The 18,784-nt window shown below is 45.3% G+C and overlaps 1 protein-coding gene across 1 annotated transcript in view; it reads right to left on the reverse strand.

Moving 5' to 3' along the window:
* The window catches only part of MYO18B (myosin XVIIIB), a 276,767-nt gene that overhangs the window by 31,065 nt on the left and 226,918 nt on the right, over positions 1 to 18,784 (reverse strand). The window contains exons 39-40 of the mRNA XM_083717843.1: positions 16,790 to 16,927; positions 14,656 to 14,841 (exon numbers count right to left, since the gene is read on the reverse strand). Coding sequence (XP_083573969.1) covers positions 14,656 to 14,841; positions 16,790 to 16,927 — 324 coding nt within the window. The remainder of the gene's footprint in view (positions 1 to 14,655; positions 14,842 to 16,789; positions 16,928 to 18,784) is intronic.

The raw sequence follows: 18,784 nt of genomic DNA on the forward strand, positions 1-18,784 counted from the left end.
AGAGCTTGGGGATTGCACCTGCAACCTCCTGTATCCAAAACAGATGCTTTGACACTGAGCTAAGTGCGAAACAAGATTCCATTTTCATGGTCTGTCATAAAGGGCTAACTTTAAAAGGAACAGGGATAGCTGCCTTACGCTGTGCTTTGTGACCTGGGCTTTGCTCTGAAAGCATCCAGAAAAAGGTGTGTTTTGAAAATGGATTTGAAGGAAGAGAGGAAGGTGGCAACATGAGGCATTCCCAAAAACAAAACTAGGCTATTTATGTATGCAACATCAGCAGCAAGGGTTATAGTGGCAAAACACTGGAAAGATAAAAAAGTGAGGCATCCAAGAATAGGTATCTACCCAAGTAAAGGTAAAGGTAAAGGTACCCCTGCCCGTACGGGCCAGTCTTGTCAGACTCTGGGGTTGTGCGCCCATCTCACTTAAGAGGCCAGGGGCCAGCGCTGTCCGGAGACACTTCCGGGTCACGTGGCCAGCGTGACATCGCTGCTCTGGCGAGCCAGAGCCGCACACGGAAACCCCATTTACCTTCCCGCTGGTAAGCGGTCCCTATTTATCTACTTGCACCCGGAGGTGCTTTCGAACTGCTAGGTTGGCAGGCGCTGGGACCGAGCAGCGGGAGCGCACCCCGCCGCAGGGATTCGAACCGCCGACCTTTCGATCGGCAAGTCCTAGGCGCTGAGGCTTTAACCCACAGCGCCACCTGCGTCCCATCTAGCCAAGTACCTCTATGCAATAACAAAACAATCTCTAACCCTGGACCCAAACAGAATTAGCTCTCCTGCCAGGTTGTTGAAAGCTACTTTCCCTTGCTCACAAAGGGTTGCTAGCTCTGCTGCAGCCAGACTCAAAATTGCCAAACATTGGAAGTCTGCATGAGGTCCCTCTAGGGCTGGGTGGTTTGAGAGGATGTGGGACATTGTCTTGCTTGAGTATGTAACCCATCACAAAGGTTATGAAATGAGGTCATCTGGATGCTTTATGGTTTCTGTTCCTATGATTTATAAATAAAAATAGTGCACTGCACAGCCCTCAACAACACATGTCTTCAAGGTACAAGAAAAGTTACAAGAATCTGACTCACAAAGAACTTTCTGGCAGTAAGAGCTGTTTTGCAGGGGAATGGATTCCATCAGAAGGTGGTGGACTCACCTTCCTTGGAAGTTCTTAGGCAGAGGTTGGATGGCCATCTTTAGTTAAGATACTTTAGTTGAAATTCCTGCATTGCAGGGGGTTGGACTAGATGACCCTTGTGGTCCCTTCCAAGTCTACAGTTCTATGATTCTATATGATTTCTGAAATGTCCCTTTGCAGAATCTATTTTATTACAGTCTGCAAAGTGTCCTGAACGTTCTGTCCATTTTATTCCAACTGCAAAAATTTGCTTCATACATTCATCTTCGTTTTATTGTTTCTTTGTTATTCCTGAAAACTATGGTAAATGAAGATATCTCTACTATCATTATTTCTTTTTTTTTTAAAGGACAGTTAAAAGTGAGGGTCAAATCAGGTAAGTGTTCGGCCAGGCAGGAGGCTGGAAGGAAGGAATTACAGCAGCAGGAAATTGACTGAAAGTGCACTGGAAGGCAAATTCGCATGGGTGGCTCTTTCCACCTCCCTAAATGCCTTGATCTGATGAGACTCGGCTGTGCTGAGGAGGGTGGCTGGAGCAGAGAAAGGTGAGCTGCCTGCTGGGCAGATGAGACATTGGCCTCGGTTAAACTCCTAACATTTCTCTGATATTGCATCCACCTTTCCTGTAGGGAAGGAGTGATGTATGCTGAACAGACAGGAGGCAGACGCTGGCTGCAAAAGGCTCCTAAGATGGGCAGGCTTGGTCTTCTGGAGTTCACCCTTGAAGGCCCTTGATCTGTTTGCTTCTGAAGTGGGAATCTTCTCTAATGGAACGCTCCCTGTCAGGACAGGTAAAAAAAGAACTTCTCCATGCAATGCATCACTGAACTATGGAACTTGCTCCGCCAGGAGGCAGGGATGGCCTCCAACTGGGATGGCTTTAAAAGAGGGTAAGATAAATTCATGGAGGATGGATTTCAAGGAGCAGGGACAGGCCCCCTCAAAATTCCCCAGTGGCCATGCACGCACACTGCAGGGTGTGCTCACAACATGCACGCGAGTCGTGGGGCATGTGCACATGGCATGCTGACACTGGAGGGCCAGGCAGTGTGCTTGAAGGACTCGGAAGCCATCGGTGGCTGCCACCCATGATGACTATACTCTGCCTCCACAGCTGGAGGCAGCAATGCTTCCAAAAAAATCAGTTGCTGGAAGCTACAGATAGGGAGAGTGTGTGTGCTCGGGTCCAGCTCACGGGTTTTGCAGGGGCATCTGGCTGGCCCTGTGAGAACTGGATGATGCTGGACTAGATGAGCCATTGGCTCTTATGTTCTTCATTGTTGCTTGGATTACTGTCCCAAAGCACAGTCAGCACTGCAATCCAATATACTGCAATCCAATATGCTGACCGCCCTAACATAAATTATGTGCACATATGCGCACGCACGCGCGCACGCACACACACACACGGTCCTAAGGCAGGAGAGGAGACTTTTAGGACTGCAACTCCCATCAGCTTGACCATTGCACAGGCTTGTGGGCTTCCCAGAGGCATCTAGTTGGCCACTGAGCTGGGTATGCTTAGCCTGGAAGAGAGGACCCTGAGAGGAGATAGGATAGCCGTCTTCAAATACCTCAAGGGCTGTCCCATGGAAGAAGGAACAAGCTTGTTTTCTCCTGCTCTGGAGGGCAGGACTCGAACCCATGGCTTCAAGTTACAAGAAAGGAAATTTTGACTAAACATCAGAAAGAACTTTCTGGCAGTAAGAGCTGTTTGACAGTGGAACGGTCTCCCTTGGGAAGAAGTGGACTCTCCTTCCTTGGAGGTTTTTAATCAGAGTTTGGATGGCCACCTGTCCATTAGTTGATATTCCTGCACTGCAGGAGGTTGGACTAGATGACCCTCAGGGTCCCTTCCAACTCTACAATTCTATGATTCTATGATGCTGACATAAGGAACCTGGAACGTTAAGACACTGGGATTGGGCTGGAGTTTCTATCTTGTGTTACTCCTTTACTGGAAGTCTAAAAGAGCAACCTGAAGAATGGCTAGGCAAGCATTAAAAATGTTTTTTATAACTGACACCTTTGTGGAATGCATGACCCACTTTTATAGCGACAGAGGCAGGCGCTGAAAGATTGCATCTCCCAGGGAGAAAAAATGCAATGTCGGACAGGTAACAGTGGCTGTACAGTAATTGGCAATTTGTAAATGAGAATCAGGAAGGCAAACAACCTATTGATTCAGAACAAACTCAGCCCCTCCAACATTTGGATGACAACATATATTAAAATAATTTCCCTCCCTCTCCCAAAGATGAAGCTCAATTCATCCCAACTGCCTGGCTCTGTTCTTTCAGTCCCCCTACCCCTTTTCTTTCTCTCCTCCTGACAACCAAGAGTGTCTGCCTGCCAACAACGATGAGCAGGAATTATTTGGCAAGATTTGGGAAATGTTGCTGCCTCCTTCGCTCATGACTGCACTCAAAATGTATTTTTAAAAGACCCATGAGCAGTTTTCTCAGTCTGGATTTTATAATTTTTTATTAACAAACAATGCAAGTTCCCCCACAGCAGATGCCTCTCTATGTCAGCATAGGGTGCTGATGGTGTTTCCTGCTTGGCAGGGGGTTGGACTCGATGGCCCTTGTGGTCTCTTCCAACTCTATGATTCTATGATTCTATTATTCTATATGCCCCTCCCTTCTTTGCATGGTGCTCACACATTTTTTTTATCTGGGAGGAGGGGTGCATGGCAGTTGAGTTATTGCCTTCTGGTGGAACTTGAAAGCTGAAAGATTTTCAAACTGTCACAGGGATTTAGAAGCTCTGGGGGTGGAAAAATGGATGGGTCCACTGAGGTGTAAGGCACTGCCATGGCTGACCCAGAGCAATCATTCTGGAGTGAGGCAGAACAAAAGGTTTCAGCTCAAGTGCAGAAGCCATGTTGGTAGCAGGTGGCCTGGGACCCCCCAAGTCCTGGGTCTTTTCTGCTGGGCTTTGATTGTATGTTTGTTTTAAACAGGAACCCACCCTTTTAATTTGCTCCTGGGCCTAACATCCCTTGTGTGGGTCAAGAACTAGGATCACTGAGAGGCAAAGTTTGAAGCCAAATAGGTGCACTTGGATGGTGAATGGAAAGTCCTGTGAAACTGGGTCTGTGAGCCCCCTTCCTTCACCAGGCATTTTCAGAGGGCTGCATCTGTCTGCAGCTTGCTCCAATTTCTGCAGCTTTATGCTGGATAACAGGTTTTACTCCATTGTTCTTTGTGTACACAGCCCTGGGGTCTGTCTGGATGAACTGCAGTTTAGAATTTAAAAAAAATAAAAATCTGTTGTGGATTTGGCCTGGCCAAATCACCTAGCTCATGATGTCAGAGAATTCTGATGGAAACGGGAGCAGAAATTGCCAGAGGTGTTTATTTGCCCTGTGTCTGGAACAAAAATCAGTTCAGTGAATACAACTGATATCTGCTGTTGCTTTATTTCAGTCCAGAAACAATGCATAATTGATTATGCCCCCACCATTTGCTTTGTGTTTCCTTGCATTGAAATAAATGGGATGCAATAATCTAATAACAACATAAGTTACAGAATTTCACCATGCTGGACAGTGGCAATAATAACACCAACCTCCCTGGGGTTGTCAATGAATAGGTCCTCCAACGGCCCCCTCCTCATGCTGAGCCGGCCAGCACTTTCACGATGTCTCCTAGGAACTTATGACATTTTGGGGAGCTGGACTAGGTGACCCCTCAGTATATGTTCCAACTCAACAATTCTGTGATTCTATGACATCCAGGTGAACCTCCCTTGAGGTTGCCTGGTTTGCATTTCTAGCCTTGCTCTTGACTCCTGGCTGGCGCTCTGATCCTGACTGCTCTCTGGTCCTGCCCTCCTGGCTGCCTTTCTGGCTGCCCTCCCCTCCTGGCACCCAGCTCCTGATCCCTGGCTCTCTGCCCTGCCCTGCCAGCTTCAGACAAGCTGACTGCAGGACAAAGGGGGCAGCATGTGTGTGTGGAGTTCAATTGGTAGGTTTCAATATGGTACTCTTGACAGTAGCTGAAATATTTACACTCATCCTGACCAACATGCCCCAGATACTTCTTCAGCTCTCTGACTGGCCTTGGGACAAAGGAAAGACTGAGTCTTTTCTAAGGGCCTAGGTGGGAATAGGATTTTGGTTTTGAAACAGGGAGCTATTGTTAAGAGTTGCCTGCCATAGAGCTCCCTGCTTTGCATTCAGGAGGCATCAAGTGATGATGATTATTACTCTGTCTGTTTGAAAACCCGGGAAGTTTTAAGTGTCAAAGCAGTTATTTGGGGTATAAAAGATATTTTAATGCCATTGCTAAGATGGGAGTCACACAAGGTTATATGGTATGTGAGCGAGAGATGCTGCTTTAAAAAATAAAGGGGGGTGTTCAACATAATTGCACTCTTCTGAAGATGTATAATGTACCACATTTCTGGCTCCCCCCTTGATATTTTAAGCATACCTTGAGTATTTGGCTCAAAATGAGTATTTGGCTCAAAATGATGACAGAACCTGGGTATTTACAAGAAATTGAATGAAGATTGAAATGGGCTTTTATACAGGAAGATTTTGGCACAATCTCACAGGAAACTGACATCACGAAAGAAGAATTGGCTACATCCTCTCCTTTTTTCATCTGGGATTCTAACACTGAAGCCTTGCTTGGAAAGAAGGTTGGCTCATTTAAAAAACACTGAAATTCTAAGCCAACATTTGTCCTTTCTGATCCAGAGATTTCCTGTGCAGAAAAACAACCAGAGAGCAGTGGTGTAGTGTGGGAGGTGCTGACCCCCCCTGGTCCTGGGTGCCCCCATGACAGGCTCAATCATTGGAGCCTGGCTCTGGTGTGCAAGGGAATGGCCGAGGCAGCTTTCTCACACCCAGCCTCAGCAGATCCACTCCCGGGTCAGGCCTGACCCGGGGCAGAGTGTGGGATAGTTGTTGGCAGCATTGCAGCAACTCTTCTCTGCTGGGCTGCACATGCGAGGGAGGTGGCTAGGCAGCTTCCTTGCTCCCAACTGCAGCTCCGTCGCTGGGTCAGGTCTAACCTGCAGGGCGAAGAGGAGGAGAGTTGGCAGCAGTTGCAGTCCTTCTCCTCTGATGGGCTGTGGCATGTGAGTGCACTGCACACGCTGCTTTGCAAGGCAAGATGCTGAAGGCTTCCTCTGTGCTCTGCCCCCTTGGGGGACCACCCTGCCCGCCCTGGGCAGTTGCATTTTATGCTCTGCCACTGCCAGAGAGTGTTAACTTAAGAGGAAACATTGTCTCCTGGCCCCCTCCCTTGGAAACAGTGCATGGGCTCCCACCTCAATGAAACATGAAAGCTTTATTTTAAGAAGTCAGGATACATGGTTCAAATGTCCACAAGCAGAGTTTTGGTATACATGGCTTGTTGTTGTTGTTTAGTCGTTTAGTCATGTCCGACTCTTCGTGACCCCATGAACCAGAGCACTCCAGGCACTCCTGTCTTCCACTGCCTCCCACAGTTTGGTCAAACTCATGGTGGTAGCTTTGAGAACACTGTCCAACCACCTCGTCCTCCATTGTCCCCTTCTCCTTGTGCCCTCCATCTTTCCCAACATCAGGGTCTTTTCCAGGGAGTCTTCTCTTCACATGAGGTGGCCAAAGTATTGGCGCCTCAGCTTCAGGATCTGTCCTTCCAGTGAGTATTCAGGCCTGATTTCCTTCAGAATGGATATGTTTGATCTTCTTGCAGTCCTTGGGACTCTCAAGAGTCTCCTCCAGCACCATAATTCAAAAACATCAATTCTTCGGCAACCAGCCTTCTTTATGGTCCAGCTCTCACTTCCATACATCACTATAATGGTACCTCGGGTTACAGATGCTTCAGGTTACAGACACTTCAGGTTACAGACTCCACAAACCCAGAAATAGTACCTTTGGTTAAGAACTTTGCTTCAGAATGAGAACAGGAATCACCAGAAGCATTTCTCTTGGGTATTGTTGGAAATGAAATAAATAGAAAGAAATGTAAGCTTTTTCTATATGCAGTAACAGCAGCAAGAACACTATTGGCCCAAAAATGGAGGCAAGAAGTATTACCAACGATGGAAGAATGAAGGATGAAATTAATGGACTATGCGGAACTTCACAAACTAACGGGAAAGATCCAAAACCGGTGGGACCAGAAATTTACCGAAGACTGGAGTAAATTTATGGATTATTTGAAAAGTATTTGTGATGAACAGATGACGTTTGTAGGTTTGCAAGAGGTTCTGTGAGGAATAATATTATTATTAGTTTCTATTAACAGTTTCTATGCAAATTCAATTCTGGTTCTAAACGCAGCATAAGGGGTTTCTACAGTATAGTGTATTTTAAAATAGGGTTTTAGAGTTTTTAGGAGTTTTTGAATGTTTTATGTAGTTTTTATGTAGTTTTATGTAGTTTTGTGGTAGTTTTATGAGTTTTGCAATTTCATTGTCCTGCATGGGACAATGACAATAAAGATATATCTAATCTATCTAATTAGAAATATTGTAAAAATGGAGAAGGAGAGACGATAAGTTAAGAGATGTAAAGGCAATATTAAGTTAGGAAATGCATAAGAAGTGATTAAGACGGAGGGTTATCAGAGGTGCTGATGGAAATCCAAGAATGCATTTGTGATAAACTGTATTAAAATGTATTTGTGTGGTATGTTTTATAATTTTGTATTTTAAAACCAATAAAAATATTTATATAAAAAAAGAGGAACTGCACGGCACCAGTACAGCAAGCCCCATTAGCTAAAGTGGTACCTCAGGTTAAGAACAGTTTCAGGTTAAGAACAGACCACCAGAATGAATTAAGTTCTTAATCCGAGGTACCACTGTACTGGAAAAACCATAGCTTTAACTATACAGGTTTTTTTCGGCAAGGTGATGTCTCTGCTTTTTAAGATGCTGTCTAGGTTTGTCATTCCTTTTCTCCCAAGAAACAGGCGTCTTTTACAGGGGACTAGGAAAGGGAGGGGGGCGGCAAGTGGCCCCAGGTGCCATCATGGAGGGGAGGGGGTGAAAAATTATCAAGGAACAATTACTACCCTACTAGGGCGGTTCACAAAAAACTTTTTTAAAAAAATGCCTGCTCCAAAGGTCTTATCTTACTACACTAGGGATTATATAGCTACATATGAAATTTCATGCATATCAGTTAATATCTTGACCCTCCTCCACGAAAATAGCTGTTTTCTTGGCTGTTTTCCTATGTCGTGAAGGCTGAAATTTCAACAAAGCATGTGCCTTTGCTAGACTCTTTTTGGGCACCTGCTAAAAGCATTCTTCTTTAGGCAAGCATACCTAGATGCTTAGGAAGTTGAAGTAATTTTAATCTTAATATTTTAGCTTTTGTATGTTTTAAAGTAGGATTGTTATTTTTTCTTGATTTTACTGCTGTGGTGTGTTTTTTTCTTTTGTTTTGGTAAACCACTTTGCAGGTTTTTAAAAATAAGTTTTATTAAATAAATAAACAAACAATAAATATAAATAAAATAACACAAGCCAAAACGCAATTCATCCTGTAGATTTAGGTATCTGTCGCCTACTTGTTATCAGAGGCTCTGAATCCACATTCCTTTGTAAGAAATTATGAAATAACGTAAAACCATTTTTGCAGGCAAAAAAAATCAATAAAAAAAAAATCAATGGGGGGTGACAAGAAATTTTCCGCACTGGGTACCACCTGACCTTCCTACGCCTCTGGTCTTTTAATTTCGTGACTGCTGTCACCATCTGCAGTGATAATGGAGCCCAAGAAGGTAAAATCTGCCACTGCCTCCATTTCTTCCCCTTCTATTTGCCAGGAGGTGATGGGACCAGTGGCCATGATCTGCTTAAGCCTGCCTTGTAGAATTTTGAGCATCTCCTTGCTAGTGTGTGAAATGAGTGCAATTGTGAGGTAGTTGAAGCATTCTCTGGGCTAGATCTAAGCAAATATGTTGTCCAAACACCTGACACACACCCGAGCTCCACTTTTAAAGAGCCAATGATGTAGAAAATAGAATCGGGATTCAAAATGACCTTAACAAATTGGAGACGTGGGCCCAAACGAACAAAATCAACTTCAGCAGGGACAAATGTAAGGTTTTGCACTGAGGCAGGAAGAGCCTGATGCACAAATATGATGGGGGACACATGGCTTACTGGCAGTACATGTGAAAAGGATCTAGGGATCTTGGTGAACCATAAGCTAATTTGTCGAAAGTGTGCTGCTGCAGCAAAAAAAAAAAAAAAAAAAAGAATAGAAGAAAAAAGAAAGAAAGAAAGAAAGAAAGAAAGAAAGAAAGAAAGAAAGAAAGAAAGAAGCTCATACTATTGTAGGCTGCACCAGAGAAATATAGTGTCCAGATCAAAGGAAGTAATAGTACCACCAATGTATTCTGCCTTGATCAGATCACACCTGCAATATTGTATCCAATTCTGGGCACCACAATTTAGGAAGGATGTTGACAAGCTGAGATGTTTGCAGAGGAGGGCAACCAAGATGGTCAAGAGTCTGGAAACCAAGCCTTATGAGAAATGGTTGAAGAAGCTGGGTATGTTTAGCCTGGAAAAAATGGTACCGAGAGGAAATATGATCACCATCTTCAAATATATCAAGGACTATCACAAGCTTGTTTTCTCAGCTCTGGAGGGCATGACTTGAGCAATGGCTTCAAGTTACAGGAAAGGAGATTCCAACTAAGCATCAGGGAGAACTTTCTGACAGTAAGAGCTGTTCGGCTGTGGAACGGACTCTTGGGTGGTTCTGGACTCTCTTTCTTGGAGGTTTTAAAGCAGAGATTAGATGCTCATCTGTCGTGGATGCATTAGTTGAGATTCCTGCATTGCAGGGGGTTGTCCTAGAAGACCCTTGGCATCCCTTCCAGTGTTATGATTCTGTGTGAGCAAGGAGAAAGAGCTCGCAAGGAAGTGCTTCTATGGGGGGGCTTTGCTGAGTCTGTTCATGCCAGTGCAGGTGATGGTGCCTCGCTGAGTTCAATCCTCTGGGTCTCCCTTCACCTCTGCAGGTGGGTTCAGTGACCCTGAGGGTATTTTGGGTGGGATTCAGGGCCTTATGCAATGGGGCTTTCCCTCCTCTCCTCCCTCCACTCTCTGAGTTTGACCCCCAGAAGAGCATGTGTGTCGAGGGGAGGCTGTTTCATCTGACAAGCTGATACTCTTGAACAGGCAGAACATTTACAATAGTGCAATGTTGGAATCCACCCTTTGTTTTATGAATGTGGTTTTACTGTAGATTTTATGCTGTTCACCACCAGGATTGGTCCATCCCCCCTTAATGCTGGTGGCACATTTTTCAAAATAAATATCTCCAAGATCACTTTTAGTAAATATGTATCTTGCAATATTTTCCTCCAGCCCAGATGTCTATTGGCAAAATACCCTAAAATCAAAAGGCGTTCAGGCATTTCTACAATCCCATCAGTCAGCAAAGTTAAAGACTAACCAAAATCAGGGAACAGAAGCCCAAAGCACCCAGCAGTTATTACCTGAAAAGGATTAACAAAGACTTCTGATTAACAAAGAGGCTTTGCTGGTGATTTTTTCACCCAAGGAAGGAAATAAAGAAGAACTGGATTAATTGGCTTAGCTTTGACAAATGCAGTCCAAGCTCCATCAAGGGCTCTACACCTCATAAATGCCAGCCTTTCATTTAAATGTGGGGATGAGAATACAGCTGGCCCAGTCAGGGGCCCCTCCACTGTCCTGGGGGAGAGGAGCTGAGAGATGAGGCAAGGACCCTTCTGTGTGGGAAGTGGCACCTTTCTGGGAAGTGCATCCAACCAGTCCTGGGGGTTTCTCTTCCTCCTACTTCCTAAATGCTCAGTAGGAAATGTCTGTGGCTATTCCATTAAGCTGCAGAGAGTAGGGCTATTCCATCAGGCTCTGTCAAGAGACCAGCCGCCTTGGCCTCTCACCAGCCATTCCCTTGCATACGCAGGCATCGCATCAAGTGACCTGAACTGCTTCTATCCCAGCAGCCCTTGACCTGAGGAGCTTTGATACAACCAGTCAATTTCTCACTGTGATTTTGCATCCCTATTTACTTCTCTGATCTGTGCATAGATTCCCAAAGCAATTCTGTCCCATGAGCCCATGTCCTTCTGAGGAGCTGTGCCCCAGACGGAGCTCTAGGGGAAGGCAGAGACCACAAGGGCCAGGCAGAAGGCAGAGAAGTCCAAACCAAGTGAGCTCCTGCCTCAATTGAGGCTGGCTCAATAATAAAATATTTGCATGAACAGCTAGCCAAAATGGCTTCTTTCATGGCTTGCTTATTTATCATTCCCATCTGCACTGTCAAGCTTCCCCACCTGCCCCCTTTACTACACTATAAACCAGGGGTGCCCAAACTTTTTTCAAAGAGGGTCAGATTTAATGAAGTGAACACGACTGAGGGCCAACCAAAGTTCTTGAGCTTTTTTTAAGGATTTACAACTTCTTGAGTTTTTTTTGGATTTAAGTTGCTGAGCTTTTTTTAGGATCTTATCCCAGAGACCGTCTTAAATCCCAAAGATTAAGGCTTTCTGGGAAATGATATATAATGAAATGAAAAGGGTATTTAAATATACCTTCCTGAAGAAACCAGAGGCCTTTCTCCTGGGTATGGCCGGCCAATTGGTGCCAAAGAAGGATAGAACATTCTTTATGTATGCTACAACAGCAGCAAGAATACGCATTGCAAAGTATTGGAAGACACAAGATCTACCCACCTTGGAAGAATGGCAGATGAAGGTGATAGACTATATGGGACTGGCAGAAATGACTGACAGAATCCGAGACCAGGGAAGAGAGACAGCGGAAGAAGATTGGAAGAAATTTAAGGACTATCTTAAGAAACATTGCAAAATTAATGAATGTTAGAATGACGTTGGTTTAGAAATTATGTGGTTTACAGCTGTAATGGTTAAGTAAAAAAGAAAAGAAAGGCTAAAAATTAAATGAAAAATAAGGTAGAGGATTTGCTGAATTAATAATTAGAAATTGGAATACAGAAAGGGGAGGTATGAGGAAGTCGGGGAAGTAAGTTACAAGAAAATAAGGGATTGAAATTATACTTGTTTTTGTTTGTTTGTATTGTTGTTTAGTTTTGTTTTTATATAATCTTTGAAACTTTAATAAATATCTTTAAAAAATAATAATAAATAAATCAACCCGAAGGCTAGATTAGGCCCCCGAAACAGACTTTGGACATGCCTGCTATAAACTAATTAAAGTTGTTTAAGATTAGTGTGGATTCTATTTCTTCAATTTACTGTACACTAGCACCCCTCTGTTAATATATTAAGTAATATTCATCAGGGCTGCTTGCCAGTTTTGAAGTGACAAAACCTCCACAAAACCTCTCAGGTGAAATCTCTTGCAAATCCATCAAGCAAAGGCAATGGCTGTAATTGGTATTAGCTGATCTTAAGTGCTGATAAACTGCTGCTGGGCTGATAGAAAGCCGCCATACTTTTTATTTCCCACAAAACTCAGAATTTACTAAGTAGGGTAAGATAACTTCCTCCCACAAAGAACCACAGAGTTTTATCAAGGTATCCTCAGTGAAAGTTTCCCAGCTGAATCTTGTGGGGTGGTTTCCTCCCACCTTTTTTGCAGGAAAAGAATGCCCAAATCTCTCAATTTCCACCTTGCTGTCACAGCTTGTAGTCAGAGGGGATCAGACCTTTTTGGGAGTCATGAAATTATTACTAAGCTCCTTCTTCCATCAAACTCACAACCAAAGCTGGGAAACTATTAAGGCGTGCAAAGCGTGAACAGTTTTGCAAGCGCCAAGGCAGAGAAGTGCAAGACTGCCTGGGGAAGGCTTTGTGATAACAACTTCTGCAATTAGGAAGGATGTCTGCTGTCAGAAGGGACTCTGTGGCACCAGCATTCAGAGCCGCAGAACTAAAAGGCCTAAAATAAATTACACAAGGGATAGGAGGGCATTTTGCATTTCAATTTTTTTAAAAAAAATAAATAAATCCAGCTTTCATTTGCTCTCCAGTTAATTTTTTTGTTTTAATGCCTTCTCTAAGAGCATAAGAAGAGCCTGCTGACTAATGGCCCACCCAGTCCAGCATCCAGTTCTCACAGTGGCCAAGCATCTGTCGGCTGTGGATTTCCCTCTCCTGCGCTTTCCAGGAACTGCTCTTTAGAAGCATTGCAGCTCTGTCCATGGAGGCAGAGCAGCCATAGTGGCTGAAAGCCATTGTAGCCTTCTACTCCTCCAGGAAAGTGTCCAGTCCTCTTTTACAGCCGGCCATTGCTGCCTCCTCTGGGAGGGAGTTTCACATTTTAACAATGTGCTGCATGAAGAAGGACTTTCTTTTGTGTGTCCTGGATCTTCTCTACAGGCTTAGAGACTTCCTTTGACCTAAGCCTAAGTCTCGCCGTGTGCACAGGCCAGCACCCTCCTCTTGGCTCTGCCTACCATTAGTAGCCTGGCTTTCTGTCCCACCAGTCCTATTGGCCATGACTGATCCCTGTATCCTAGCATGACCTTCGAGGTGACTCCATAGTCTTATCACCACCACTAGCGTACACAGGGTACACAGAAAAGCAGGGTCTCTAGGCATGAGGTTGGATGCAGATAACATGCTAAACCCAAGTGTGTCTCAGTGGGGGCCTCTCTGAAGCGATCCAAGCAGAAGCTCTTGGGAATCTAATCTAAGCCAAGTAGCCCATCTCAAAAATTACAGAAATAATGTAATCGGTGCCATAATGGGAAATGGAAGGGGAGGTGCTGGAGTATGCTGGCAGTTTTCACGTCCAATCATGGAGGAAAGCTAATTCTTTAAAACCTTTCTCCCAGTGTCTTCTTTGTCACTCCTTGCTAGCTCTCTGAAAGTTTTACAAAGATTATTTTGGTGGCATTTTGATTCAGTTTATCTCTTGTTTATCCTTAATCCAGGCTTTCCACTTGTTTATTTTCTCCCAGTTCTTTTCTATCCTTCCCAATGCAGTGTGTGTGTGTGTGTGTGTGTGATTTCACGTTTGTCTCGTAGACTCTATACACATCCTACACATCCTGCTTTAATTTCTCTTGTTTACCGGATGATGCATTTGTTTAGTTGTTTATTGGTCCTGTTTATAAGATTCCGTAATTTTGGCATATTATTTTTCTTTTGTTTTTAACATCTTTATTGAAAGTTCAAAAAGTACATAAATATATGTGCAATAAACATTGTGAGACGTAAACAAAAGAGAGAAAAAGAGAAAGAGAAACAGAACCCATGTAGAAGGGAAAATAAAGGGGGGAGGGGGGAACCCAAAACTGTATGCTTTACAAGGTTGTTATTGTACTTCACCAGATCTTAAGCTATTACAGTATTTCTAAAAATGCATTCCAAATATCATTGAATTTGGCTGTGGCAAGTCTACTTTTATATGCATTCATATCTTGCGAGTTTGTATAAGTAATTTTGGCATATTTCCCCCCTCTTTTTTACTGCTTTGTTCCCTGCTCTGGGATTGGAAACATTCCATGAAGAGCCAACTGAAAATAAATAAATCCATTCTCCCTCCCACCACCCCCATTCCTGGCCCTCTTACCAGTTCCACCCGCCTGCGATTGGCCTCCAGCTCCCTCTGGGCCAGCTCACTGAGGTCTGCTTTCATCTCTTCCATCCTCATCTGATAGTAGCAGGTCTTCTCTCTTTCCCGCGCCTCCCCTTCCTTCGCCTTCTCCAGCTCCTCTCCCATCTTGATCACACTGTCCCGAAGACGGAGAACCAGCATCTGGGGAGAGAGAAGAGTTAGGGGGCAGTGGGGGAGGGGGGAGTCGAACAGAAACCCATCACAGAACTGGAGAGTAGAAAGTGACCCCAACAGTCATCTAGTCCAACCACCCTTCTTTCTTTCCTTTTTTGCCTTCTACAATGACAGATACAACACCAGCAGGATGCGATGCACAAGTGAAAATTGTGCCATGGACTTGCACTCCCCAAGAACCTTAAAAGGAAGGTTTCATTCCTCATGGATGCAGAGATATGCCTGTAAGTACAGGGCATCTATTGTTAGGCAGAGAGGTTACCAAGTATGGCTTGTGTATTTGGTTAGACAGCAGACTTTGTTGCTTGCAATCACACACAGTATGGATGGATAGATATAGATGATAGAGAGAGAGAGAGAGAGAGAGAGAGAGAGAGAGAGAGAGAGAGATGATAGATGATAGATAGATAGATAGATAGATAGATAGATAGGTACATAGATGCTGCCCATCTGACCGGGTTGCCCCAGCCACTCTGGGTGGCTTCCAATAAAGCCACAGTAAAACATCAAACATTAAAAACTTCCCTTCAGATGTCTTCTAAAAGTCAGATTTTTTTTTATTTCCTTGACATCTGATGGGAGAGCCTTCTTCCTTTTAGCCTCTCAATATGCCGGGGGGGGGGGCAGTTAGGCTGAGAGTCAGTGACTGGCCCAAGGTCACCTTATGAGCTTCATGGTTCAAGAGGGATTTGAACCCATGTCTCCCATTCCCATTCATATGCTAAAACCATTAATGCCACAATTGCTCTTCTTATAGAAAATAGTTCCCAGGATTCTCTGGGTGGTTGGAATGAAAATCAAATAAGTTAAAGTCTGTAGCATAGTGTTTAAAAAAAGGTAAAGGACCCCAGACAGTTAAGTCCAGTCGAAGACGACTCTGGGCCGAGGTAGCCGGTGTTTGTCTGCAGACAGTTTTTCTGGGTCATGTGGCCAGCATGACTAAGCCACTTCTGGCAAAACCAGAGCAGTGCACACTAACGGCGTTTACCTTCCCGCCAGAGTGATACCTATTTATCTACTTGCACTTGTGTGCTTTCCAACTGCAATGTTGGCAGTAGCAGGGACCAAGAAACGGGAGCTCACCCTGTTGCGAGGATTCAAACCGCCGACCTTCTGATTGGCAAGCCCAAGAGGCTCAGGGTTTAGACCACCGGCCACCCACGTCCCATACCATAGTGTTTAGGAACACGCAAAGCTGCCTGACAGGCATCCCCCCCCAATGTACCTGTGTTCAATTTATGCGTGACCACATGGATGTGAGGCTCCAGAAACTTGGAAGTGTGTGGGGAGACCTGATGAGCCTCAGCAAAGCTCTGCTTTGCCTCCAGCTGGTGAGGAGACCCTCCCCAGAGCCCAAAAGGGACGTTTTCTTTGGGCTCCAGGGTGGGTCTCCTCGTGAGCTGGAGGTGCAGCGGGGCTCTGCTGAGACTCCCAGCTAACAGCAGCTGACACACAGAAAAGCTGCACTTTCCTGCATGCCAGCTATTAGCCAGAAAGCCCCATGTGCCTCATGTGAGCCAGAGGGGCAGCGGGTCTTGTTGACAGGTTCAGCTGATTAATGGGGAAGCTTCTTCCTCACCCATCAGTGGGGCTTTTATGGAACAGATAGACGACTCCTCATTTTATGCAATTTCCCTGACATGCACGCAGGTTCAGAACGTAACCCCTATGCAAATGGGGAGTTGCCAATGAACCAATGGTGCATCTAGCTCAGTGTTGTTTGCACTGACTGGCAGCAATGGTTCTCCCGGGTTTCAGGCAGGGGTCTCTTTGAGCCCTCCCTTGGGGACTGAGCCTGGGACTGAGCCGGCATGCAAGACAGTGGCTCTGCCCCTGGGCTATGGCCCTGTGGTTTGTTCTCTGGGGGTCTTGATCAACATCCTCCCCAGTCTGCCAAGGGCAAGGCCATCCAAACCTCAAAGCGCTTGATCTGCACACTCTGGAACTCCATCTTGTTCTCCAGGTCACAAATCAGGGCCTCCTGGCGGCTGACGATGGACCTCTCCACCATTGATTGCTCCAAATAGACAACCCGGGCCTGGGACACCTGCAGCTGTTTCCAGACAAGAGATCATTTAACTCAATTCCTGCCATTTTATTTAATTTCCACAATTTATATCCTGTTTATATTCAGGCCAGGGGCCTCTCACAAGCACTGCACAGTTAAAAGCTACAACAGTGAAATCAATAGGAAGAATACAAATCCACCTCTAAGGTGATAAAGCACAGCAAGGCCGTAATCAACAGCAACCCATTGGACGCAGGTGGAATTGTTCAACTTACACATTTGAAGAAGAATTCAGCCAGGTTTGATGCTAACCCTCACGCTTTGCCCATTTCTTTCCACAAGTTCTGGCACCTTGCAATCCAATTAACACAACTTCCCTCAAGCACCCAAAAGTCAATGGAATATGACTCACTGACCATAGGAGTCAGCACTGACAAAAATAAATACTTCGTGGATCACCAGCAACTCTGCCACAATGGGGATGGCTTTTTGGGTAGAAGATTTCACAATGGGATTAGACATATTGTCTGCAACAGCTAAAGCAGAACCTCCACCTACAGAGGCACTGTACCTCTTAGTATTAAATGATGATGGTGATGTATTAAATTTCTGCACTGCCCTTCACCCAAGGATCACAGGGCAGTTTACAATATGAAAACACAAAAATACAAAGCATAGTAACAAACATGAACAATAACCCCCCCCCCACACACACACACAGTTCAAAAGGCCATAGATTGTTCAGTTAGCCAAAGGCCTGGTTGAAGAGGAATGTTTTCTCCTGGTGCCTAAAGATGTATAATGAAGGTGCCAAGTGAGCTTCCCTGGGGAGAGCATTCCACAAGCAGGGAGCCACCACAAAAAGGCCAGTTCTCGGATTGCTGCCCTCAGACTTCTTGCGGGGGGCACAGACAAAAAAGGCATGTGATGCTGAGGGCCAGCCAACAGGGGACTGTCACCTTCACTTTCCACTGTTGGGACTCCCAGAAGTCCCTGTTTCACCTCTGTGAGAAGCTGGAGGCTGGGATAGAGGGGCCATTGATCACTGATCCAGTGGGGTTCTCCTTAAGCTCTGATCCAGGTGGCTCGCAAGTCACCCACTTGGGGTAGATCCCTCAGCACCCCATTCCACAGGGCTCTGGCCTGAGCATGTGGCTCTCCCACCAGCCTTGGAGATGGAAGAAGACTCCCTGGGAGCTTCTGCTGCTCCACAGCCATGCAGCTTTGTGCTCCTGCAGAACTGACTAAGGACCCTTAAAAAACTGCAGACAGCTCACGTGGGGCAGGGGCAGAGTCACTAGAAGGGAAGGCCCTGCCAGGCACCTCCATAACTCTGGTTCTGAGCTCAAATGATGGCTTGCCCTTCCGTGAAGTGAGCCCACCTGATGCTGTCCAGGGTCCTGATTTGCCACACCTTACTCAAAGAGGCTTTGGGAATGAACACAAGAAGAGCCTGCTGGATCAGGGCAATGGCCCATCCAGCCTCCTGTTCTCAGTCAGATGCCTCAGTGGGAAACCCTAAAACAGGACCTGAGCACAAGAGGCCTCTCCCCTCCTGCTGCCTCTGATGAAAGTGGGGCTGAGAGACTTCACAGAAGTGGGACTGGCCCAAGGTCACCCAGCAGCAGCAGGTGGCGGAGCAGAGACGCGAACCCGGTTCCCCAGATTACAAGACTGCCGCTCTTAACCACTACACCACACTGGCTCTCATGTGCTGCATGAAGAAGTAATTTCTTGTTTTATCTGTTCTGAATCTTTCAACATTCAGCTTCATTGGATGTCCTTCCAGTTCAAGTGTTGGCTCTGGCTACAACTTCCTCAGCAGAACAGGAAAATTAGACAAATGTACTCAGGAGAAATCGATCAGTGGATATTAGCCACCAGAGCTATCTAGAGCGTCGA

The sequence above is a fragment of the Podarcis gaigeae genome (genome assembly GCF_964106915.1).
Source record: "Podarcis gaigeae genome assembly, chromosome: 16".
Lineage (NCBI taxonomy): Eukaryota > Metazoa > Chordata > Lepidosauria > Squamata > Lacertidae > Podarcis > Podarcis gaigeae.